Source organism: Notolepis coatsorum (genome assembly GCF_963971535.1).
Source record: "Notolepis coatsorum genome assembly, chromosome: 16".
NCBI classification, from domain to species: Eukaryota; Metazoa; Chordata; class Actinopteri; order Aulopiformes; family Paralepididae; genus Notolepis; species Notolepis coatsorum.
In genome coordinates this window covers 8491546-8517965 of record NC_140180.1, presented here as the reverse complement: position 1 = coordinate 8517965, position 26420 = coordinate 8491546, and the positions used below count along the sequence as shown (strand labels likewise).

At 41.1% G+C, this 26420-nt stretch overlaps 1 protein-coding gene across 1 annotated transcript in view; it reads right to left on the bottom strand.

Annotated features, from left to right (window-relative positions):
- Nucleotides 1-22187, bottom strand: part of fam199x (family with sequence similarity 199, X-linked) — a 28290-nt gene extending 6103 nt beyond the window's left edge. Inside the window, exons 1-6 of the mRNA XM_084331790.1 lie at nt 22063-22187; nt 19504-19678; nt 10693-10912; nt 7952-8110; nt 6508-6669; nt 184-367 (exon numbers count right to left, since the gene is read on the bottom strand). Of these exons, the coding sequence (XP_084187916.1) occupies nt 184-367; nt 6508-6669; nt 7952-8110; nt 10693-10912; nt 19504-19670 (892 nt within the window). The 5' untranslated portion in view covers nt 19671-19678; nt 22063-22187. The remainder of the gene's footprint in view (nt 1-183; nt 368-6507; nt 6670-7951; nt 8111-10692; nt 10913-19503; nt 19679-22062) is intronic.
- Nucleotides 22188-26420: the final 4233 nt, after the last annotated feature.

Sequence of the window (26420 nt, the reverse complement as noted above, 5' to 3'; positions counted from 1 at the left end):
CACACCCATCCAACTCAATACATTAGCATTATATCAAAATATTACAAAATGTAAAATAATTAAATGTTATATGTCAAGCATTGTGCCAGTACCACAATATGTGTCGATTTGAATCACTGATAAAAAAAAAAAAAAAACCTGATTCAAAAGCATTTCTGATGGCTGACTGACTGACCATCATACCTGCTACAGAGTTGGAGGCGGTGGACCCAGCAGAGGAGCTAGCAGAGCTGACCATGCTAGCGTTGCTGCTGCTGGCTCCACTGGGGGCGCTGGTGCTGGTGCTGCTGTGGGCGCTCCTCTTCCAGCTGTCCCGGGTGCTGGGGGCCCTCTGCCTGGAGCTCTGCTCCCGGATGTAGCTACGCACCTACAGGACAGCACTCATGTTAATTATATAGCCTCTAATAACAGAACAGCACTCATGTTCACAATATAGTCTCTAATAACATCACTCATATTCATTATATAGCCTCTAATAACAAAACATCAGTGATATTCATAATATAGTCTCTAATAACAAAACACCACTCATGTTAATATAGCCTCTAATAACAAAACACCACTCATGTTAATAATATAGCCTCTAATAACAAAACATCACTCAGATTCATAATATAGCCTCTAATATAAGGCTGCACGATTAATCGATTTTAAATCGAAATCACGATTTGGAATGATGCAATTATCAAATCGCAAAAAAAAAATTGCAATTTTCTTTTTTTGCTTTATTTAACCAGGAAGTCCCAAATTTTAGATACAAGATCGGTTTGGGAGAGGGAGGTAAGGGGTTTTAGATTGTGTGTTGTGAAGTGTAGACTTCAGAGAGGGAGAGTAAAGTACAGAAAAAAAGGTACCGTTGGGTACCAGTATGGATTCCCAGGTAAAAAGAAACATTTTCAGGCTCAGTGTCCTGAAAAGACCCACTGCGTAGGCCAGATGCAAGCCACATTTTACAATAAACCTCTGTGGGGCTGTTAAAAAAAAAAGTATAATCGCAAATTTAATCACAATCGCAATATCTGTCCGAAAAATCGCAATTAGATTATTTCCCAAAATCGTGCAGCCCTACTCTAATAATAACAAAACTTCACTGATATTCATAATATAGTCTCTAATAACAAACCATCACTCATATTCATAATTAGGGATGGGTACCGTTCACATTTGAACCGATACGGTACCGGTACCTGTGAATCGATACCGGTACCCAACGGTACCTTTTTTCTGTACTTTAGTCTCTAAAAATTGTATCTACCTACCTCAGTAGTAAAAAAAAAAGAAAAAAAAAAAAATCCAAACTTAATATTTAATAAATAAATAATGTATTATTACTTTATTATTATTTACATCTTACTGATGTAAAGCACTTTGAACTGCAATCCCCTGTATGAAAGGTGCTATACAAATAAAGTTATTATTATTTATTTAGAACATACATACATACACACATACATATATATATATATATATATATTAGGGCTGTCCCCGACTAAGGATTTGGATGGTCGACTATGATTGGCAAAAATTGGTCAACAAAAAAAAGGTATAATATTTTTTTCAAAAGATTTTTTTATTTTTATTTTATCATTCCATTTGGGCTGTGCTTAATGTCTGAAGGAGTCGACTGAAGGCTTCTTGTCCTCTGCAAAAGCATGCAATTGGTCTACTGATGGATACATCTTGATATTTGTCTAGTCTAGTGTGTTCATTAGATGGGTGAAATCCTCTTTCAGTGCCTCTGTGCCTGTTTTCGTAGGCAGTTAGCCTCTGGTATGCGTGTCATTAGTGTTAGCCACGCTTCTAGGCCTCTTTTCTTTTGGAAAGAATGATTATATTATATTATATATATATATATTTTTTGGTGTATTCGACTAAGAGGTTGGCTAGTCGACTACGGCTCCTTTCGACCGATTAGTCGACTAATCGACTAATAGGGGTCAGCCCTAATATATATACACACAGACAGTCAGTCACACACATATCAAATTATTCTTTTCATATGTATTATCTGCGAGACAGCGCCAACATGCAACTGCAAGCAGGAGCAGTGTCTCTGTCACTCTGCATGTCAACTGCTCCACTGTCTGTCAACTGAACTCTGCTTTGGTCCAATCACATTCCCCCACCCACAGTCTGCGAATCAGAGGCAGAGTTGGGCGGGTCTCCACGACACGTTTGGTTGTCTCCCACCCGGGGCAGTGCAGAGCCTGCACTGCTATAATGAATCTTTTTAGAAGGCTCTGGGGCAGTGTAGCTCATAATTATGTTTATATATATCTATGGTGTAGCGTATGTTAGCTGACCTCCGTCATCTTACTACACTTAGTAAGTAAAGTATCTCTCTCTCTCTCAAACTTGCGCACACACACACACACACACACACACACTCGGCTTGGGCGGTATGACGGTATACCAGGGTATTTCGAGATCCCGCCGGTATGATTCTCAATACCGTGACGTCACAGACTGCTATTACACTGAGTTGATTGTAGAGCACAGCACGCGCCAGCAGAGGGTTACGTGGCTATCGTTCTGGGAGCTAACGTTGATACCTGGATGGTGCGGGATAACTAGCTACCGTTCCGGGAGCTAACGTTGATACCTGGATGGTGCGGGCTAACTAGCTACCGTTCCGGGAGCTAACGTTGATACCTGGATGGTGCGGGCTAACTAGCTACCGTTCCGGGAGCTAACGTTGATACCTGGATGGTGCGGGCTAACTAGCTACCATTCCGGGAGCTAACGTTGATACCTGGATGGTGCTAACTAACTAGCTACCATTCCGGGAGCTAACGTTGATACCTGGATGGTGCTAACTAACTAGCTACCATTCCGGGAGCTAACGTTGATACCTGGATGGTGCGGGCTAACTAGCTACCGTTCCGGGAGCTAACGTTGATACCTGGATGGTGCGGGCTAACTAGCTACCATTCCGGGAGCTAACGTTGATACCTGGATGGTGCTAACTAACTAGCTACCATTCCGGGAGCTAACGTTGATACCTGGATGGTGCTAACTAGCTACCATTCCGGGAGCTAACGTTGATACCTGGATGGTGTGGGCTAACTAGCTACCGTTCCGGGAGCTAACGTTGATACCTGGATGGTGCGGGCTAACTAGCTACCGTCCCGGGAGCTAACGTTGATACCTGGATGGTGCTAACTAACTAGCTACCGTTCCGGGAGCTAACGTTGATACCTGGATGGTGCTAACTAACTAGCTACCGTTCCGGGAGCTAACGTTGATACCTGGATGGTGCGGGCTAACTAGCTACCGTTCCGGGAGCTAACATTGATACCTGGATGGTGCTGGCTAACTAGTTACCGTTCCGGGAGCTAACGTTGATACCTACTAACTGGCTACCGTTCTGTGATTTGTTTACTTGGTAACACGGGTTGCTAAGGAATTTAGTTTCGAGGTTGAAGAAAGTGCACTTTTAGGTTGAAAGAACGGCCCTAATGTCAACGTGTTTCAATATAAGCATTATGTATGGTGATAACGAGTATATTATTAGCTCCCCCCCCCCCCCCCCCCCCCGATGAAAATAAAAAAAATTATACCGCGCACACACACACACACACACAAAGTGCTAACGCTTGGTTTGCACAAGCTGAACCGCTTAACGTGTGGTTTCGTTTTGCGGTAAACTAACTAAATAAATAACTGAAAATTGGATCTCACATGAATCGATACTCGGTAGTACCGACGTGTTTCGGTAGGTACCTTTAAAAGTACAGAATTCGGTACCCATCCCTATTCATAATAGTCTAATAACAAAACATCACTCATGTTCATTATATAGTCTCTAATAACAGAACATCACTCGTTAATTATATAGTCTCTAATAACAAAACATCACTCATATTAATAATATACTCTAATAACAAAACATCACTTATATAGCCTCTAATAACAAAACATGATTAACACATCCACCGCCGGAAATGCTTTAAAGCGTTATTGCCTGCCATGCGTTGACCGCCAGACCTCGCTGTACAGCGTTATTGAGATCAATATTTAATTTTTTCACCATGGCATTCATAATTCATATATACACCTGCAACGCTCCAGGTGGACCCTAAAGGTGAAGGCAACGACGGCTCAATACCGCTGCCTGGTGGATGGTCGGGCTAGTTACACTGGCAAACAGGATATGGGAGCTGTGTGTCGATTAAATTCATCCGGCCATCAGATATCGTTGCAAGGCTCCCGACAGACACAATGTACATAATGGATCGCTTTCTAAACTTAATAATCGATATGATTTCGGCGTTTATTGCGACATACAAACCGGAAATGGACCTAGGCGATCGACGTCCTATACTTGGGATCTTTCACCGCCAGTCTCTTTGACGCACGGTAAGAGGACACTAACGTTATTTTCAGCCCAACTGTACATTTCTTTATTTACAAACCATCTGATCAATAAATCAACTCATGTTGAATGGGCCATAGTAATGTCAATATAGCAATAACATTTTCAAAGTTATAGCCCTGCAAAGAAGGTGAGCCACTCCATAGACTTATAGCGCTGGCAGAGAGGGTACAATGATGGGTACAATGCCCGGCGGGCAAAGTGTTAACACTTTGAGTGCCGTTCACGTAGATCTACGGTTCAGTCATCCGATCATTGAGTGCCGGAAACGTAGATCTACGTTTCTGTCACGGTATTTCTTTTATTATCTATATCCATTCATAATTCAGCGGGGCACCTTGTGCATACTGTTCCGAGTGTGTCTAAGCTGGCAGACGGTATTATACCTCCCTCGGCCAGTAATGCACCCGGTTAGAAATGGGTTTGTTTATTTTCTATACAGAGCTGCGGCGTGGGGGCGGGTCCTAAACACTCCGGCAAAACACACACTTATAGGGATGGCTTGGACAACTGACCCCGCCCGCCCGTTGAAGAGCAATGCCCAATAACGTCGGAGGGACGATCGCTGTGGATAACTGGAATGGCGATGAGATTATTGGATTCTTTTTTTTTCATTACTTCAGAGACCAGGTAAGGACACTATATATGAAAGCTTGCGTTGATCTGATATTTATTTCTACTGCGATTGAAGCTATATGTGTTGACGTGCGTTGATTTCAGGAAGATCCGATAATCAGGCGAAAAATGACAACGTGTTTATTGAATTACACAAAAACACTGTTTTCGTGTCTTTTCCCTGGAATTGCTCAGAAGCGGCCGGACTATGTTCATATTCAAAACGGTATCAAACGGAAATGTACGGATGAAAAAATAATCCGTTTTTTGCACATTGACCAGAAGTAGCTCAATGAGACTCAAGGGCGTTATTAGACCCATAGCGATACTATAAAATATAGGTTTAGTTCTACAAACTACAACTACGTTTACATGGGTTTAATGGGCAGCACAGAAGTGGTCACTTCCCGGAAGGGGCGTGGCACTCAGTGTTAATATGAATAGTCTCTAATACCAAAACACCACTCATATTCATAATATAGCCTCTAATAACAAAACAGCACTCATATTCATAATATAGTCTCCAATACCAAAACACCACTCATATTAATAATATAATTTTGTGCAAAAATGGAAAGCTTGCCAATGAGGCAGAATTATTACAATAGCCGATAATAAATTTTCCCAATGATGAATCCCTATACGGGTGGACCGCGCGGGAAACTGAAGTGACGTCAGACTACACCTCCCGATTATATATATATATAATGAGAGCGAGCACGGACACAACCCCTCCCACCGCCTCACACACATTGGATCAAAACACGAATTTGTTTTATATCAGATTTTCCCTAGTAGTTATATTTTCCCCACTATTACAGATTTTACTTTTAACTATTACATTAGTTATTATATAAAGAGAAATAATAGTACAGATAATAACCATTACATTAGTTATTATATAAAGGCTGGCTTATGCAACTGCCATGTGTCGATGCCGCCACTAGATGGCCATGCAGTTCTGCACATATCATATTATTTCTGCCTCCAATACCTGGATGACCACATCTCTCCAAGTAGGATGGAACAGAACTATCCTGCCATCCCATGGGACCCATGCTCAAATTAACTATAGTAAAACCAATAGTATTATTATTTTTTTTTTAATACAAACCAATTACTATAGAATACTATAGTGATTGAGTGACATTCTTTATTGACAATATAAAAAATATATGACATAAATAAATGTGCAGCATCACCAGGAGGCATGATAATGTTGGAAATTGTCAGAAGGATTGATAAAGACTAAAGGCTTACTTCCATTGTGATTATTTAATATCACTAAACAATCACTACAGAACCATAATATTATCACCGAAGAATCACTAGAGAAAGGTACAACCACACGGACACTATAAGATCTATAATATTTCACTACAGAAATACTGGTGAATCACGTCAGTATTTCTGTGGTAAATCTACAGTGTGTATAAGAAAACCACAGGAATACGATAAATCACTACGGTATTTCTGTGAGAGGGTTCAGAGGTCAGGGGGTCACAGGGCGTCTGTACCTGTTTGAGCTTCTCGTCAGTCAGGCAGTTGAGCTCGATGATGAACTCGCTGTCGGTCGGGGAGATCTGGGCACACGGGTCGATGATCTTAATGATGTCCAGCTGTTCTCTCAGGCCCATCTCTGTACTGACCTTACGACTCAAATACTCTATGTACTCCACCTAATCAACACACACACACACACAGAGACAGAGAGACACACACAAACATTACTATCCAGAGTGACAGCAGAATGTATAAACAGATTAAACACCATGAACAAGGAACAAGTAAGAAACAACAACTCAATAGAAACTAGAACAATTTAAAAAGGACTGTTAAAAAATTATCAGTGAGGCAAAATGACAATAACCGGTTGGGTTAAAGAACATTTGTACTATAAACATATGTTTATTAATGTGAAAAAACATATTTGTCCTTAATAATATTAATCACTACAGTTGTGTTACAGAGTCTGAAACGAACCTTTTGTCTCAGCTGCTGAGGGCTCCTGTAGGCCTACTTTTCATAATAGTGTCCTGGGCTCCCTGCTACCTGGAAGACTAGTCTGTGGCTGGGCTGGCCTTGTTCATGGTGTCTACATCACCTATATTCTATGATAAATTTGTATATTTGTATGATGCAAATTTCTATGTTGAAATGTCAATGTTGTAAGTAATTTAGACCCCAGCTGCATCATTATAATCGTGGTTCTCTGTTTCATAGTTTACACTACAGGTGGCCAACAGTGGATTTTTAAAAGGCTGATATATATCGATTGACAGCACTAGTTATTATATAAAGAGAATAGTACAGATATATAACCATTACATAAATTATGATATAAAGGCTGGCTTATGCAACTGCCATGTGTTGATGCCGCCACTAGATGGGCATGCAGTTCTGCACATAATATAATATTATTTCTGGCTCCAATACCTGGATGACCACATCTCTCAAGTAGGATGGAACAGAACTATCCTGCCATCCCAAGCTAAAATTAACTATAGTAAAACCAATAGTATTCTTTTATTTTTATCATTATAATCGTGGTTCTCCGTTTCATAGTTTACACTACAGGTGGCCGACAGTGGATTTTTAAAAGGCTGAGCTTGGTACTGTACTTTGTTTACATGTTATGTTTTGGTCTGATGTGTGGGTTGGAGTTGAGTGGGGGGGGGGCAGGGGCAGATACTACTGGCCACACCTCGGACTCCGCCAAGAGTAGTTTGGAGAAATTCACGGTATAATAAGTTACTAAACTCCAACCCACACATAATCAAAGTGCAATACCAAGCAGGAGTCAGGACATTCTACCGATTCTACCATTAAGTAATAAGAACTACCTAACTCACTAACTAAACTTTTCCAAGTCATATTTAATGATATTCACGTGATACTGACTAACTAACTTGACGTCGACAGGTAAAGCATGTAGTGAAAGGGTGCGTTCGGTTTGTGTACCTGCTCGTCGTTGGTCATGGCGCTCCATGGCAGTTCATCCAGGTTGTGGTGTGGGTGGGGCTTAGCCTTCCTCTTGGAGAAGAGGCACGGTGAACTGGGTACGCTGGGAATGATGTCAGACAGCACGTCACTGCCACTGGCGATGTCACTTCCTGGCAACTGGGAGGCGGGACCAAGGTACAAATAGTTAAGCAACCATAAGAGACATTTAGAGTTTCTCTTGGTACTAGGGCTGTCACGGTATGACATTTCCCCACGCGGTTGTGTGTGTGGCTAATCACCACGGGATGCGGTGGTACCGCACTTCTATTAAAAAATATATATATATATATTTCACTTTTTTTTTTTAGATTTATTTTTTAGCGTTTATCGCGTTTTACTACTGGGCAGTCCAGTAGAGAGAGAGAGGAGGAGCGGGAGACAGAGTGGGGGGAAGACATTCGGCAAATAACGACGGGTCCGGGAATCGAACCCGGGTCGGCCGTGCCGCGACTCAGTGGTTCGCCACTGGGGTGCCCTCACTTTTTTTTCTTCTTCTTTTTTTTAATATGTATACCTGTATATATATATTTTTTTTTATTATTAAGACATGAGAGTTTACCCGCGATCGTGACTAGACAACAATTCTAAGGTCGTAGGAGTCCCGAAACTATTTTAAACATGTTTGATAATCTATCCATTTGTCCCTCAACGTTCTGAAATGTGATAACAGTAGATTTGCCTGCTCCTTTAAGAGTGATGCGTTGTGGGATATATGCTGTAGGTCTGGTCTACGTAAGCAGCCAATAGTCAGTCACACATCCCTTCTCCAACTTAAAACTAACGTTATTTGAGCGAACATTTAACGTTATTATAACACTATTTTAACGTTAGTGAATGTGAATGCACATACATAGCTAGTTAAATATCACAACTCGTGTCATTGTTCATCATTGGGGGAAAACTAGCCAATAGCTAACGTTATAGATAGGCTAGCTAGCATATAGCTAACGTTATAAATTGAAAACAAAGCTAACGTTAATATCCAGTTGACATTACAGATCATAATATCTATGATAACGTTAACGAAGTGAGAGTAGGGGTTAGGGAAACGTTGATGTAGTCAGAGTGTAGCGGGGACGGTAGACAGAGGCAGCACTTGATTTGCGACGCCTCGTCATTAAATGAAGTTAAAAATAATGACGCCCCTTTTATTTTACCGCCGATCTCGCGGTTGTCTTGACTCGACACACCACGGGATTGCGGTGATGCGGTTATCGCGACAGCCCTACTTGGTACAACAACTTAGATAACAAGAATAGTCCATAGTCCGCAACAGCCTCTCACACTAACCTCTGACCTCCAGGTTAATCTAACTAACAGCCTCTCACACTAACCTCTGACCTCCAGGTTAATCTAACTAACAGCCCCTCACACTAACATCAGACCTCCAGGTTAATCTAACTAACAGCCTCTCACACTAACACCAGACCTCCAGGTTAATCTAACTAACAGCCCCTCACACTAACACCAGACCTCCAGGTTAATCTAACTATCAGCCTCTCACACTAACACCAGACCTCCAGGTTAATCTAACTAACAGCCTCTCACACTAACACCAGACCTCCAGGTTAATCTAACTAACAGCCTCTCACACTAACACCAGACCTCCAGGTTAATCTAACCAACAGCCTCTCACACTAACACCAGACCTCCAGGTTAATCTAACTAACAGCCTCTCACACTAACACCAGACATCCAGGTTAATCTAACTAACAGCCTCTCACACTAACACCAGACCTCCAGGTTAATCTAACTATCAGCCTCTCACACTAACACCAGACCTCCAGGTTAATCTAACTAACAGCCTCTCACACTAACACCAGACCTCCAGGTTAATCTAACTATCAGCCTCTCACACTAACACCAGACCTCCAGGTTAATCTAACCAACAGCCTCTCACACTAACACCAGACCTCCAGGTTAATCTAACTAACAGCCTCTCACACTAACACCTGACCTCCAGGTTAATCTAACTAACAGCCTCTCACACTAACACCAGACCTCCAGGTTAATCTAACTAACAGCCTCTCACACCAACACCTGACCTCTAACTATATCGACGATATCGGCCGATATGGTAATTTTTTTACACATCGGTATCGGCCCGATATCAAGATAGGGCAGATATTAAAAATATATATATAAAAATAAAATTGAATAATAATAATAATAATAATAATAATAATAATAATACATCTATTTTATATAGCGCTTTTCCAGATGCTCAAAGACGCTTAATCTTTTTTTTTTTTTTTTTTTTTTTTTTTTTAATGTCCTCCATGTTTTGGTCTTAGTTTAAAAATATCAGTCTCATTTCTGAAAATAAGTTACAAAAGTACAAAAAAATTTAATAAAAATGCGCTTTGGAAAATAGCTCTTTATTTTATTATCATAAAAAAGTGTTTTCTATACAGAGATATCGACATTGGTATCGGCCAGAACAGCAATATTAATATCGGTTATCGGTATCGGCCACAATTTTCACATCGGTGCATCACTACCTCTAACCCACTAACACCTGACCTCCAGGCCAGAGACTCAATATTAATATTTTAACCTTAATTTTACAAAGCTGGTCAATTGGAACATTTCATCATCCATATGACGCCATTATCAACCTAACTGGCACTAAATGTAGGACTAAATGTAAGCTATGTAGACAAGAGACAGACAGACAGACACACGGCCTCCAGTCCTACCTGCCACTCGAACTCGCTGTCGGACCACTCCCAGTAGGTGCTGATGGACGAGGAGACGTCGCTGCACACGCTGCCCTCTGGCACCAGGTCCAGGGAGGTGAGGTCCTGGTCGTCCAACAGGGAGTAACAGTCATCCTGATCGCCCACCGACACAGAGGTGAAGAGCTCCTCGCTGCACTCAGAGCTGGCCACGCTGGTCCCGCAGGAAGTGAGGTTCCACCTGGGGAGACATGAGAGCAGAGACAGGAGGTGTGAGGTTCCACCTGGGAGACATGAGAGCAGAGACAGGCGGTGTGAGGTTCCACCTGGGAGACATGAGAGCAGAGACAGGAGGTGTGAGGTTCCACCTGGGAGACATGAGAGCAGAGACAGGCGGTGTGAGGTTCCACCTGGGAGACATGAGAGCAGAGACAGGCGGTGTGAGGTTCCACCTGGGAGACATGAGAGCAGAGACAGGAGGTGTGAGGTTCCACCTGGGAGACATGAGAGCAGAGACAGGCGGTGTGAGGTTCCACCTGGGAGACATGAGAGCAGAGACAGGAGGTGTGAGGTTCCACCTGGGAGACATGAGAGCAGAGACAGGAGGTGTGAGGTTCCACCTGGGAGACATGAGAGCAGAGACAGGCGGTGTGAGGTTCCACCTGGGAGACATGAGAGCAGAGACAGGAGGTGTGAGGTTCCACCTGGGAGACATGAGAGCAGAGACAGGAGGTGTGAGGTTCCACCTGGGAAACATGAGAGCAGAGACAGGCGGTGTGAGGTTCCACCTGGGAGACATGAGAGCAGAGACAGGAGGTGTGAGTTTCCACCTGGGAGACATGAGAGCAGAGACAGTCTGCATAACGCGTTATCGCCCGATTCTATTAATGCCACTATTTCTTTTAACTCACGATTAACTTTTAAGATTTTATTTTTATTTTTTTTAACTAGACTTCACTCGGGTGTATTATTGATGCTCTCATTGATACTATGTTTGTTTCTGAAGTGTGTGTGTAGGTGTGTAGGTGTGTGTGTGTGTGTGTGTGTGTGTGTGTGTGATATGTGATATAGAGAGAGAGAGGGGGGTGAGAGAGATGAGGAAGGGGCAAGAGAGAAAGAGAGCTGGGAGAGTGTGAATGTAACAAGTTCCTAACGTTTTCTTTCCCTTATTATTTCATGCACACTTTATTTATTGTTTTAAATTATTATTTTCTTTTAAGTTATTTTGTCCATCACTGTTTTGAATTTGATGCAAATTTGCAATGCATGAGGGTCATCCTTTTGTGTTAAATGGCTGCATAAAGCAAGCATTTGTTGACTCTCATGTTGATAAGAGTATTAAAACTTGGAACTTGAAAAAGATCTGTTTAAGGTAGATAAAGAAATAAAAATGCGATTAATTTGTGATTAATCACGAGTTAACTATGGACAATCATGCGATTAATGGCGATTAAATATTTTAATCGATTGACAGCACTAATTCAAATGTATTGTCATCATCATACAGCACAAGTACTGTACAATGAAAATGAGTTTACTGTATCATGATCAGGGCACGAAATTGGAGCCCGCCACCCGCCATTGGCGGGCAGATTTTCGGTTTGGCGAGTGACACAGAGGTCTGCCCGCCACCTGGCGTGTAGTTCATATCGATACTCTTATTTTGAAAATCCTGTGCGGGTCTCATTTCCGCCCCAAGCGCAGCTCCAGTCATAATATCGATGGCTCCGGCAGTTAGCAACGTTCGGTTCATATGATACTCTTATTTTGAAAAAACCCGTGGCAACGAGTCATATCCGCCCCAGTCCGTGCTTCTGCTCGTATCAACACAGAGGCAGTCTGCTCTAGTCTAGTGCGGACCTCCGTGAGCTAACGTTACCGTTTAAACAATGACCCAGTCAACTATTCACTTTTAGTTTAATACATGAGGCATTGTAACGGTATCTAGCTGGCTAGCTACTGATAGCTACTGATAAACAAATGCTCCAGCAATAGTCGAGTGCATAATACCTCTGTTCGCTCGGTAGGCAACGTTAGCTCACGTTAGCTCTATATGTCCCAGTAAACTAAATAGTTCACTGAGGCGTTGTCTTAACGTTATCTAGCCGGCTAGCAGTAGCTACAGATAGCTCCTGATATCAATGTCTTATAACATTGATTCGATGCGTATTCGAGCTGAGGGCATGCTGAATGTGATTTGACCAAAGCCTGAGTATACCAAGGCAATAGGGTCCAGCTGCAGCGTCGGAGAATCCTGGCTGCATCTGGAGGCTACTAAGTATACACACAGACAGTGGAGCTGTTTGCAGATAGCGAGAAGTCACTTCAGAGAGAGAGAGAGAGAGAGAGAGTACAAATTTAACTCTGGCCTCTTTAAGTGTCTATTCTTCAACGTAATAGCTTATCTACTTGAAATGTACTGAAACAAATTTATATATGCGACACAAAAATGCGTATTTTTTTTGGCCGGTAAAAAATATGCTTGGCGGGTAGAATTTTCCCATCTACCCGCCACTGGCCGGTGAGTCAAAAAGTTAATTTCGTGCCCTGATCATGATGTACTGTGATAGAGGTATAAAGACACTATGGTAGTAAGTCATACTGGCCAGCAGCGTAACTAGTAGGTAAGGGATATGTACAGATATAGAATCTACAGATATGTAAAAGGATTATGTGCAGGTATGTACACAGACAGATGGGGATAGATATATATACGGTAACAATAAATATAATATATACAGCATTATTGTCCATGCTATCATACAGAGTTTTATGGGTTATAATATGCAGGTGTATAAGTAGGTATATAGAAGGATCATGCAGGTATACTCAACCTATATTGTGCCGCGTAACATTATAATTCACTGCATCTTGATGTGAAACGTGAGTTTTAAATTAAATGGTAAATGGATTAATCACAACCTTTGCCAACAGGCTGGAAATTGTGCAGTGAGTGGTTGCCATGGTGACTAAGGACTCTGTGGCAGAAACCACTGCATGGTCTGTGTTGGTGCAAGCTGGTCTAATTAGAAAAAAAGGGCTCATCACAAAATGTTCCTTTTTGACCAAATTAACCATTCTGTGTCGTAAGTCGTTTCAAACTGTGACTTAAAATATGAAAGAAAAACAATTAAATGTATGACAGTTTCTTAGATATGGATGACTCCCTACTCAAAGGGATAGGGGTCAGGTCTGGTTAGTCGCCATTATCAAGATAGCGGCAGAATGAACAGACAGCTGATGACTAACCTCATTCCCAGTTTTATCTCCGTGAGATAAAGCCTGGTAAAGAACTACTGCCGAAAGTGTCTATGGGGTAGAATTTCCGGTGTATGTACTTCCCCTGACTTCCCCTGATGATGGCAAAACGCCATCATTTATTGAGTCAGATGGTATATTCATCACTAAACCATTTGACATTGCAACCCTTTTCAACAACTACTTTGTTTCCAAGGTAAACACAATTAGAAATCAAACATTGCCAATGAGTGGTAAGCTGTCAAGACTCTAATTAAAAAACATATTATGTATGACAAGAAATGCAGATTTAAATTCAGGAGCACAAGTCCAAATGATATTGAAAAGCTCCTCCTAGCACTTAAACCAAATAAACCTTGCGGTGTTGATAATCTGAATGGAAAACTGCTACAAATGTCTGCAAAATTTGTGGCTAAGCCACTATCACATATATTTAATTTATGTTTTGAAGAGAGGGTCTTTCCTCAGCCTTGGAAAATAGCCAAAGTAACTCCACTACCAAAGAACTGTAAAGAGCCATTTACAGGTTCAAACAGTAGGCCCATTAGTATTTTACCAGTAATAGGTAAGTTATTGGAAGGAATTGTGTTCAAGCAGATTCAAAAGTATTTCAACTAAAACAACATTAATTCTGATTTCCAGCATGCATACAAAGTAGGATACTCTACAGGAACTGCTTTAACATCTCTTACAGATAGCTGGCTACAACTGATCGATAGGAAGTTAGTTGTGGGTACAGTGCTCTTGGATTTCAGTGCGGCTTTCGACATCATAGATCATGACCTATTATTATTGAAATTACACACATATGGGTTTGAAGACACTGCCATGGAATGGATGAGAAGCTACTTGTCTAATAGACAATGTGTTATATTTAATGGTTCCATGTCAAATATGGTAACACTCCAGTGTGGTATTCCACAAGGAAGTTGTCTTGGACCCCTCCTTTATTCTATATTTGTAAATGATATGCCTTATGTATTGGAAAGTGCAGGTACAGCGATTTATGCTGATGATACAACTATATATGCATCCGCTGAGAGCACAGAACAAGTGAATAAGATACTTCAGAGTGAATTATTTATGATTTCGAATTGGATAACTGAAAACAGACTAAAATTAAATGTAGCAAAAACAAAATGTCTTAACCCTTTTTCCGCCAATAACGCCATACGACGGGTTTCAAGTTAATGCGAATTCTGCCAATAACGGCGTACGACGTGTTTCAAGTTCATATTTCATATTTTCACCATGGTATTTATATTTCACCCACGGAGTCTTGGCTGATGCTGTAGGACTCAGCACAACTCTGCAACGCTTCAATACTGCCGCCTGGTGGCTGATCGGCGAGTTGCCAAACCGGAAATGCCCGTTGCAGCTCGGTCCGTCCCCTAATTCCGTCCGGCCACTCGTTTATCGTCCCGGGACTCAAGACACACACCGTGGATATGGATCCGTTGCCATAACTCAATAATCCACATGATTTGGGCGTATATTAGTATTATACAAACCGGAACTGGATCGCCTCGATCCACATCACATAACTGGGATCTGTTTGCTCCACTCTCATCGCCTAACGCTACGAGGAAGCTGCCGTGAGTTTCAGCGTTTTTGTTTATCATTTTCGATACAAACTGCTCTGATCTATACATCACCCATACTACATGAATCATTTAACGTCGGTCACGGAATTATAAACGACCCCCCCCCCCCCCCCCCCTCCGTTCACCCGCGCATGATCAGTCATAACGTTTAGGACCATGTACAGTTGACATTTTTTATATAGCGTCGATCGGTATCAAACGGCATTTGATAATCTAATGTATGCATTTATGTCTATATCTCACGTTATAGGAAATACTGCAGAAAACAATAAAAACATATTTATACTCTAGACGGTATTTTCGTATGAATGTGTGAATGAAAAAGTAAAACGTTCCTACATCCTGAACAATAATCGATGTTGAATGGGCCATAGTAATGTCAATTTAGCAATACAATTTAAAAAGTTATAGCCCTGCAAAGAAGGTGAACATCTCCATAGACTTACAGTACTGGCAGAGAATGGTATAAGATGATCAAAGTGGTGGCAGGGAATGGGTTAAGGTAGGAGCATATACTGAGTCTCTCATTACAAGACGCTGGTATTGAACAAGTGAAGGAGGCCAAATTGTTGGGTGTAACTATTGACTTTGGTCTACCCAGATTAATAACATGGTTACCAGGATGAGTAGAAACATCTCCATAAGAAGAAATGCTTGCCTCCTAACGAATACAACAATTAAAATGGTAGTACAATCTTTAGTCTTGTCCCATCTTGACTACTGCCCAGCAATTTGGTCTAGCGCGTCAAAGCAAGAGCTTAGTAAACTCCAGCTCACTCAAAATAGAGCTGCCCGACTCACTCTTCACTGCTCTATAAGGAATAGTGTGGAGGGAATGCATGCTAGACTGTCGTGGATGAGGGTGGAGGAGAGACTAGCATGCAGTTTGATTGGGTTTTTAAAAGAACATTTGTACCTTGGGCAAACCCACTCAATTGTATTCTATGCTTTTATCCACCAATGATAGCAGGGCTGTACGTTAAACTTTTTTTTACACATAGCACTGGTGCTACAGAGGTTGATAGTTTTGTAGCACAGGCCAAAATCTTGTAGCACAAGTATAAAACGTGTTATATTTGTAACAGTCACAAATGTGCCTATTGTATTTGTGTTATTTAGTTGCAGTGCCATGTTTGGCTGTCATTTTCATGCTGACAAGTTTGACGTCACACAGCCAGACACGTTACGTGTGAGGAATTATGGGATTTGGTGTTGGGTGTATGGACTCTACTAGGGGTGGGAATCACCAGTTTCATCACGATACGATATAGATTCTTTGGACAACGATACGATATTTGCCGATATCTGCCACGATACGATACAATGCAGGTGCCTGCAATCGATATGAGATATAAGCCCATTTAACACAATCAGTAACATTTAGATCAACTCAAAAGGTAACAAATATAATTTGGAAAAAAAAAATTAGCTCTTCCAGACATTTAAATGAAAAACTATTTATTGTTTTTAATACAAATATACCTCCTGTTCACTATAAAGTGCCACGTTTTGATATATTGAGCTTTAAACTTTAAGTACATTTTTTTGGAACACGCAACCCCTTCCTCTCCCAAACCATTCCTGCAATTGTTTTGTTACATGATGATCATGCATACATTTATTATGTATTGTATTTTTTATGTTTAAATATCAACATCATCTGTCCACCCTCAGTACATTTACTATCAATATAATATACTCGTCTGACTTCATCATATCTTTTCAAACGCACACACACAGAGGGAGAATGCCCCTCCTTCCCAGTCCCCACTCTGCTGTTCTCTGTCGCTCTGAACAGGGTTTTAGCTTGTTGTTAGCTTTATGACATGGTCATAAAGGAATGGCGAGGATTGCAAAGCATGTTATATGCATTTGACCCGTTGCGGAATAAAACAGCAGGGATTTGTTTTGGGTCGCGAAATAAGCACACTAGCCTTGCTATGTTGCAATGTCCGCGTTCCAGACGCTACTGAGACGAGTACTGTTGTGTCAGAGCTGTGTGCTGTGGAGCGGATATGAGTCACGACACCACGGATTTTCAAAATAAGAGTATCGAAATGAACTGAGCGTTGCTAGCTGCCGGAGCCATAGTTATTATAGCTGGAGCTGCGCTTAGGCGGAAATGAGACCCGCGACAGGATTTTCAAAATAAGAGTATCGATATGAACCGAATGCCTATCGCACCAGTGCTACTGAAGTAAATCCATTCATCGCACAGACCGCTGTTGCTGTAGCACGTGCAATATATATCTCGCACTGTACAGCCCTGGATAGACATGACCATAATACCAGACATGCTTCAAGTAGTCGCTTCACCCTACCTCTGCCTAGAACCAACACTCTAAAGAAAACGGCAATGTATAGAGCCATAACATACTGGAATAGGATCCCATTACATATTATACGGACGGAAAACAAGGACAGTTTAAAAAAGAAACTTAAAGGAGCCATAATCCGGAAGGAAATTAATATATGTCATGCATGAGTGTAGCTGCAGCCATGTTAATCCAAAACTTCTTCTGTCTACTTTGTGTGTTTTTTTTCTTTTTAAAAGGTATGGTGAAATTTATGTTTTAGTAACATTGATGAGCATTGTGAAAGCAATTCTTAAAAAGATTCACTTTTAAAAACAATCTTAAATTGTATTTAACACTGTAAAGTATTTTGTTTTGTTTTTTTGTTTTCGGTTTCTTTGCTTGCATGTAATTTTAGCCATCTTAATTGTTAGTTTCATTGGGCATTGTGTGTTGAGTACTGACTTTTAATAATTCTGTTTTGCAATAATTGTTTTTGTATGTTTTTTTGTGTGGACCCCAGGAAGACTAGCTGGTTGCCATGGCACCAGCTAATGGGGATCCGTAATAAAATCAAATCAAATCCCCTGGAAGCTGCCTCCGAACGGACCAAACTTTTCCCGAATCATGTCGCCAAACAAGCTAGAACGTCCCGGTCATGTAGTAAATTCTTCAGGCAAAGCCGTTGCAGTGGCTTAAACAAGGAAATATTGTGCACTTCACGCGTTTCTATAATTGTTTTGTCGAAACCGGAACGCCTGTAGCCTGTACTTCCTGTATTTCCGTTTACACACTTTAGGAGGCATATCTTATCCAGCCTAGCTGATGACAACTTAAAACTGGGCACTCATTGGCTGTCTGGGATAGATGCGACATCTCAACACTGGGCCCTCATTGGCTGTCTGGGATAGATGTGACATCTCAACACTGGGCCCTCATTGGCTGTCTGGGACAGATGTGACATCAACACTGGGCCCTCATTGGCTGTCTGGGACAGACGTGACATCTCAACACTGGGCCCTCATTGGCTGTCTGGGACAGACGTGACATCTCAACACTGGGCCCTCATTGGGCCTAAAAGAAAAAATGGTTCGTTTCCGGTTGCCGACCGACCCTGCCGATTAAGGTGCGAAGCAATTTATTTTATGAGTTTAAAAAAAAGAAATTCAATTTTTATTTTTTATTTTTTTTATACAATAACGTTTCATAGAAATCTTAGTCAAACCTTTAGTATTATGGATATTAAACATGCTGGCAGAGTAAATGCATCCATGTTGTGAACATTTTTATTAAATAAAGAAATTCCCTATCCATAGTCGCCGTAGGAAAGAATAAAATAAAAAAAATTAAATAAATTCCCTACCTACCCATGGCCTTAACTGACAACAGGAAACAAACAATATTTTCTTTTATGCCCTGGCTGTCTGGGACAGATGTGACATCTCAACACTGGGCCCTCATTGGCTACCTAGCCCTGTACTAGTAGACCATACTGCCATTTCACTGTATACTAAAGATATCACATAATATACTATATAATATCACCATATTGTATAGAAATCCATACCAGGCTTTGCATGGATCCATGGTGGTATACCTTCATATTCGGTTATACCTCACAGCCCTAGACAATAGGAATTCCAAACATTCCATTTTAAACTAACAAACAGACAGACCTGCTGCTGTGGAAGCGGCGCAGGGGGTTGGTACGATGGCAGGACGACAGCTGGCAGCCAAAGTCACTCACGTCCAGTGTCCCAACATCACTCAGGTTGGCCCTCTGAGACAGCAGAGGAAATGGCTCCTCGGGGGCCAAGAACTTCTCATAAAGAGACTCTGACATCACTAGATCTGTGAGAGAGAGTGAGAGTGAGAGAGACGGAGACATAATCAATGAGCTTATTGTGCATTCAGTTGGGCCTTGTCAACTCATAAAGTCGGAAACGCATCATGTGACCAGATGGTCTATACGAGGTGATAATGTTTGGGTGCTAGTTAGGTCGTAAAGTCAGCACCAATCAGACGGAAGGCAGCAGATTCAGCCAGATTATTCAACCTTTCCTTCTTGATGCGTGTGATTAGAGGGATTTTTTTTATAATCCCAGCATGTCAACATCATATTCCTGATGATGTCTCATGATACACGCCCACACGGCGTTCCATAATAAAGTGTATTTTCACCACAAAAGGCTAAGGGTCAGTGAACTTGCCCGAGTTTACCACTGGTATTTATTACTTGGTTGGCCGTTCAAGTGCAACTTCCTGGTGGTAAACTCAGAAAATTCCAACTTTACGAGTTTGACAGGACCGACCGCACAATAAGAGCAGGAAGAGGGCAATCAGCAGGGACAATATATGAGAGGCGCCGGCTGTCCTCACTTAAAATTGAACACCACTCAGTCATTGGCGAAACTGTCATATATGTGACATATAAAACGCATTAGTCTAAACATGTGCTACAATTATCTGTGGAATGCCAATCGACTGACTGAATATCAAGAATGTGAATTTCAATATAAATAAATAAAATGTTGTCAAAACTAGACAAATTGCCAGCCTAGCTTACACTAATTGTAAATCGTCAAAATTTTAAACACGTCATTAATATGCAACCAAAATATAACAGAAATCCCCTTTCTTAAAAGATCAAATGAATGACATTCCAAGTAAAAAATGCCAATGTTTCTAAGACGCCAAATATTGCAACTCTCTTCCTCAATCAAATAAGCCTCCTGTACATGTGCTGATTGATATAAGCTATTTCACGCCCCCACTCCATTCGTTTCAGAGCTACCATGTCTGCATATTATTATTTCTTATATACGGTATATATATATATATAAGAAATAATATACTGACATTATTTCTCCAGAGCTGATGACGCAGGTAGCGAGGGAGGGAGACCACCGTCTCGTTTACCTGTTGGTCTCTCAGACTTTATCGGTGTTACATGACCAGTAATAACAACAATCGTTTTTTTTAATGCAGAGCAAACGTCATCCGGCTGCGATGACGTCGATGAAAACAGAGTTATATAACAGTGACGTGGTTACCTCGTAGTTGGGAATTTCTGGGTAGACCACCATGAAGTTCACCCAACCTCCTCCAATGTACAGTTTCTTCCCCCTCAAATATACTCTTTTTAGACTGTTTTTGTATCAAAAACAAGTACTGTATTTGTAGATCTGGTATGTCATAAATGTATAGATGTATAGCAGTACTGTCTACCTGTATGTCATGTATGTCATTTATGTTATGATTAATTGAAAATGGGGGACCCTGATGTAAACAAGACGAAAGTATTTCTCTAGTCTGCGTCCCCTTGTACCCATTCTGCAATCTGTTAATAAAGTTTTCAATCAATCAATCAATAAATCGAACAGCCGACCAAATGGTAAATTCGGGCAAATTCCATCACACCAGAGTTGTTGTGGCGTGACACTGACCCATCACCTTTTGTGGCGCAAACATACCCATGAATTGATTGAAAACTTTATTTAACAGATTGCAGAATGGGTACAAGGGGACGCAGACTAGAGAAAGACTTTCGTCTTGTTTACATCAGGGTCCCCCATTTTCAATTCATCATTACATAAATTACATACAGATAGACAGTACTGCTACATCTATACATTTATGACATACCAGATCTACAAATACAGTACTGTATCACATTCACATGATGTTGACTTGACATACTGGTATTCCTCAAAAAAAATCGCTCAAAACACTTGCATCAAGAAAGAAAGTTTGAAGAATATGTATATAATCTGGTGCCTTGTTGCATCTGCTTGGTGTTGACTTCACCACCTAACTAGCTAACACGACCTAATGCTGTCAATATTAATATCCCATGATTTGGTCACAGAGAGGATATATTATAACATGTCCGACTTGGCGAGTTATTATAATTAACAATGACTGTTAATAATAACTGTTAGCTGGCTAACATACACGACATTCGTATTTGTCTTTTTGCTGCTGTTGTTGTGTTAATAACAACAGGTTGTTCTCCATTTGACAGATCTGCTCTAAACGTTAGCAGGCCTTTAGCGTCACAGCTAGTGAGCTAACAGTTAGCATGCTTGCTAGGACAGTTAGCTCCCAACCCCGTCGATATATAATAACACTAATAATACACAGCAGCAAACTGGCTCGTCTTTATAATTAATTCCATGTTAACACAATTAAGTGACGTCGTCTCGGAGGCAGGCAGCAGAGAGAAGTAACCAAACCTTTTGTCGCTCAGAGAGACCCATTAACTTCGTCTGCCTCCATTTGCTGCTAATCCCTCTGACAACAACCCAACCACGTCACCGCGAGACTACAGCCTCCAGCTTCATGGTGCCGCTGCCTGGACCACCGCGAGACTAATAACAGCCTTCAGCTCAGCTTCATGGTTGATTGATTGATTGATTGAAAACTTTATTAACAGAGTGCATAATGGGTACAATACAGTACAGCTCAATACACACACAATTGTTAAGGGAATGCAGACCAGAGAAAGACTTTCGTCTTGTTTACATCAGGGTCCCCCATTTTCAATTCATCAGGACATATAATACATACATGACATACAGATAGACAGTACTAGCAGCTGCTACATCTATACATTTATGACATACCAGATTTGCAAATACAGTACTGTTTGTGATACAAAAAGAGTCCAGAAAAGGTTGGGTTAGGACATTTGTAGGGGCCAGTTTCGAATTGCAGTCTCCCGTAGGTGTTGTTTGAGAGTGTTTTTGAAAGTGGGTAGTGATTCACATTCCTTGCAGACCTGGCATTGTACGGCCCGCGGGCCGCGGGCCAAATACTGCCCGCGGGATGATTCTGACCGGCCGGCAAAAGATTACATGATAATAATAAAAAATTAAAAAATATATATTTAATTTTATTTTTACATTATTATTATTTTTTTTTTTACATTTTTTCTTTTCATGTCAACGTTCACACGCACAATATATGCTTACCTAGGATTTGACTTGATTCAACAACAAAACAGTCGGGGCAATGGCAAGCCGAAAACGGTCGAAAGTGTGGTTATTTGAAATTTGGATTTTTTCCCCCACAACTGAGGTAGGTAGATTCCATTTTTAGAGACTAAAGTACAGAAAAAAGGTACCGTTGGGTACCGGTATCAATTCACAGGTACCGGTACCGTATCGGTTCAAATGTGAACGGTACCCATCCCTACTGAACACACAACTGCAGGGCAAGGGCATTTTTGCTCATGAAATGCATAGCAAGCCATGTGAAAGCCTTCATGACAAAGTTGCAATTAATTTCAAGGCAACTAGGCAGCAACAATCTTGAACACATGAAAAACCCTGAAAGAAGTCAAACCATCAGCTGATCACCGGCACATGGTACTCATCCATGTTACTATGTTAGGAGCACTGCATGATGAATTTTCAAGGCGTTTTCAAGATTTCAAAAAGGTTGAGGATGAAATGCAGCTGGTTTCCTCTCCCTTTACCTGCAGTGTTGATAGTGCACCCACTGATGTTCAGCTTGAACTCATTGACCTGCAGTCTGATTCACTACTGAAAGAGCACTTTAAGTCAGCATCACTGCTAGAGTTCTACTCTGCTCTCAAGGAGGAGAACTTTCCAAACATGAGGAGACATGCTCAGAAGATGTTGGTTCTCTTTGGATCCACATATTACGTGAACAGACATTCTCAGTCATGACGTTTACCAAATCCAGGTACAGATCCTCTCTCACTGATGAACATGTCAGCTGTGCTTCGCATCTCCACCTGAGACATTCAACCTGACTTTGATGGACTTGTTAAAGCTCAAAAGAGACTGGATTTCTCACACTGAATGAAAAAAAAGAACTGAAGAACACTAAAATGTGGGAATATAACAAGTGAAATGGTACACCTGATCCTTTTCTTTTTTTCTGCACAGTAAAAAAAAAACTGAAGAACACTAAAATGTGGAAATATAACAAGTGAAATGGGACACATTATATATATATATATATATATATATATATATATATATATATATATATATATATATATATATATATATATATATATATATATATATATATATATATATATATATATATATATATATATATATATATATATATATATATATATATATATATATATATATATATATATATATATATATATATATATATATATATATATTTTGCACAGTTCTGAAAACATTAAATGTTTAATATAGGCATGTAAAGTCGAAAAGGCTACAAAACTGGGACACTTTTCTTTACAGTTACACAGTTCAGTGACATGTCTTGTTTATTTTGGCTACAAAGATGATGTGATGTCTTTAGAAAGCTTTAGAAAATCCTTGTTTCAATAGTATATGAAACTCAAAATGCCCTTTGTTATTAATGTGACTGAAAATGAGTTAAATGTGTGAAAGCTATAACCTCACCTTTTAATTGCCAAATAATAACATACACTCTTACCAGCGGTCAAAACAATGCCATTTACTGCTTTTTATATAGAAATAAAATGTATATATATTATTTTCAGTTGCTCATTTGGCCCCCTGGGAAAAATAATTGCCCACCCCTGCTGGGTAGGGCATTCCACATTGATGTGGCATAATTGCGAAACGTGTTTAGTCCCTTGTTTGAGCCGAATCTGGGTTTAACATGATTTGTGGAGCTCCCTCTGGTGTTGTGGTCGTGGTATTCACTGACCTTTGGGAAGTATTTTGACATGTACATGGGTACCTTGGTTGTGTAGTGTATCTTGTAGACCAGGCCCATTGCAAGTTGCTGTACTCTGTCGTCTACTCTAAGCCATCCTATAGGTTGTCTCTTCCGCATGTTCAACAACAATTGATATGTTGTTCCCTAACCCACTTCGAAAGAGGGCCAAAGCATAAACACTTTGAAGCAGAGAATATGTACAAGGCGGACGAGACCCTTCGGCACTAAACGAATCAGAGAGGGTCTTCGCTGTACGCGGCTAGCCAATCAGAGAGCGTCTTCGCAAACATAGGCTACGGGAAAAAAATCACGCGGTAGCCCCCTATAACGGAACCTGGCTCATGCCCCTCCTCCTTTCTCATTACTGCCACCCGCCACACTGACACCGACACTGACAACTTGATGTCCACCGACATCAAGAAATAAAGGTTGAATAATCTGCCTGAATCTGCTGCCTTGGGTCTGATTGATCTTGACCTAGCGGAAAAAAAATCTAATCTACGAATTCCAATCTGGCTTCAGAACATCCCACTCCACTGACACATGCCTTCTCTATTTGAATGACCACATCAAACAAGAGGTGGACGCAGGCAAATACTGCGGCATGGTCATGCTGGACCTACAAAAGGCCTTTGACACGGTCAATCACTCCATTCTGATTGACAAGCTAAAAGCAATTGGTTTTGATAGTCTATCAGTGAGCTGGATGCAATCCTACCTTGAGGGGAGGGAACAGATGGTGGAGGTAAACGGTACCCTATCCCCCCCCCTTCCGTGTTCCACAAGGAAGCATACTAGGACCGCTACTGTTCCTAATTTATGCAAATGACATGTCGTCAGCTTGTGACTGCAACTTGTTCCTGTTTGCGGACGACTCAGCCCTGCTGGTCTCTGACAAGAACAAGTTACAGGTTGAAAAAACCCTCAGCTCGGAACTAGGCAGAATCTGCATATGGCTCGCTGATAACAAACTATCATTACACATGGGCAAAACAGAGTCCATTCTCTTCGGTTCAAATAACAAACTCAGCAAGACCGACGGCTTCTCAGTTACAGTGGGTGACAATATTGTCACAAGGAAAGAAGATATTACCTACCTGGGTTCCATCCTAGAGGCTAATCTCTCCTGTGACAAAATGGCATCCAATGTAATAAAAAAAGTCAACCAACGAACTCGATTCTTGTACCGGATCTCCTCTCTGGTAAACAAGAATACCCTGAAGACTCTGGCAGGAGCACTCATTCAGGGGTACTACGACTATGCTTGCACCTCATGGTACCAAAGCACCTCAAAGGCGCTAAAAACAAAATTACAAACATCTCAAAACAAACTGGTCAGACTACTGCTTGACCTTACTCCTAGAACCCACCTCACCCCTGCCCACTTTGACAACCTAGGATGGCTTAGAGTAGACAACAGAGTACAGCAACTTGCAATGGGCCTGGTCTACAAGATACACTACACGACCAAGGTACCCATGTACATGTCAAAATACTTCCCAAAGGTCAGTGAATACCACGATCACAACACCAGAGGGAGCTCCACAAATCATGTTAAACCCAGATTCGGCTCAAATAAGGGACTAAACACGTTTCGCAATTATGCCACATCAATGTGGAACGCCCTACCCAAAGCTGTAAAGGAATGTGGATCACTACCCACTTTCAAAACCTCTCTCAAGGGACACCTACGGGAGACTGCAATTCAACACTGGCCCCTGTAAATATCCTAACCCAACCCCCTCCAATGTACAGTCATTTACCTAGTATGGTTTTGTCAATAGTCCAATGTACAATTTTGTTTGTTTGTACAGTGTCTCCTCCCCCCCCTCAATGTACAGTTTTACTTGTTTATACAGTGTGCCCCCCCCCCCCCCCAACCACCTCCAAT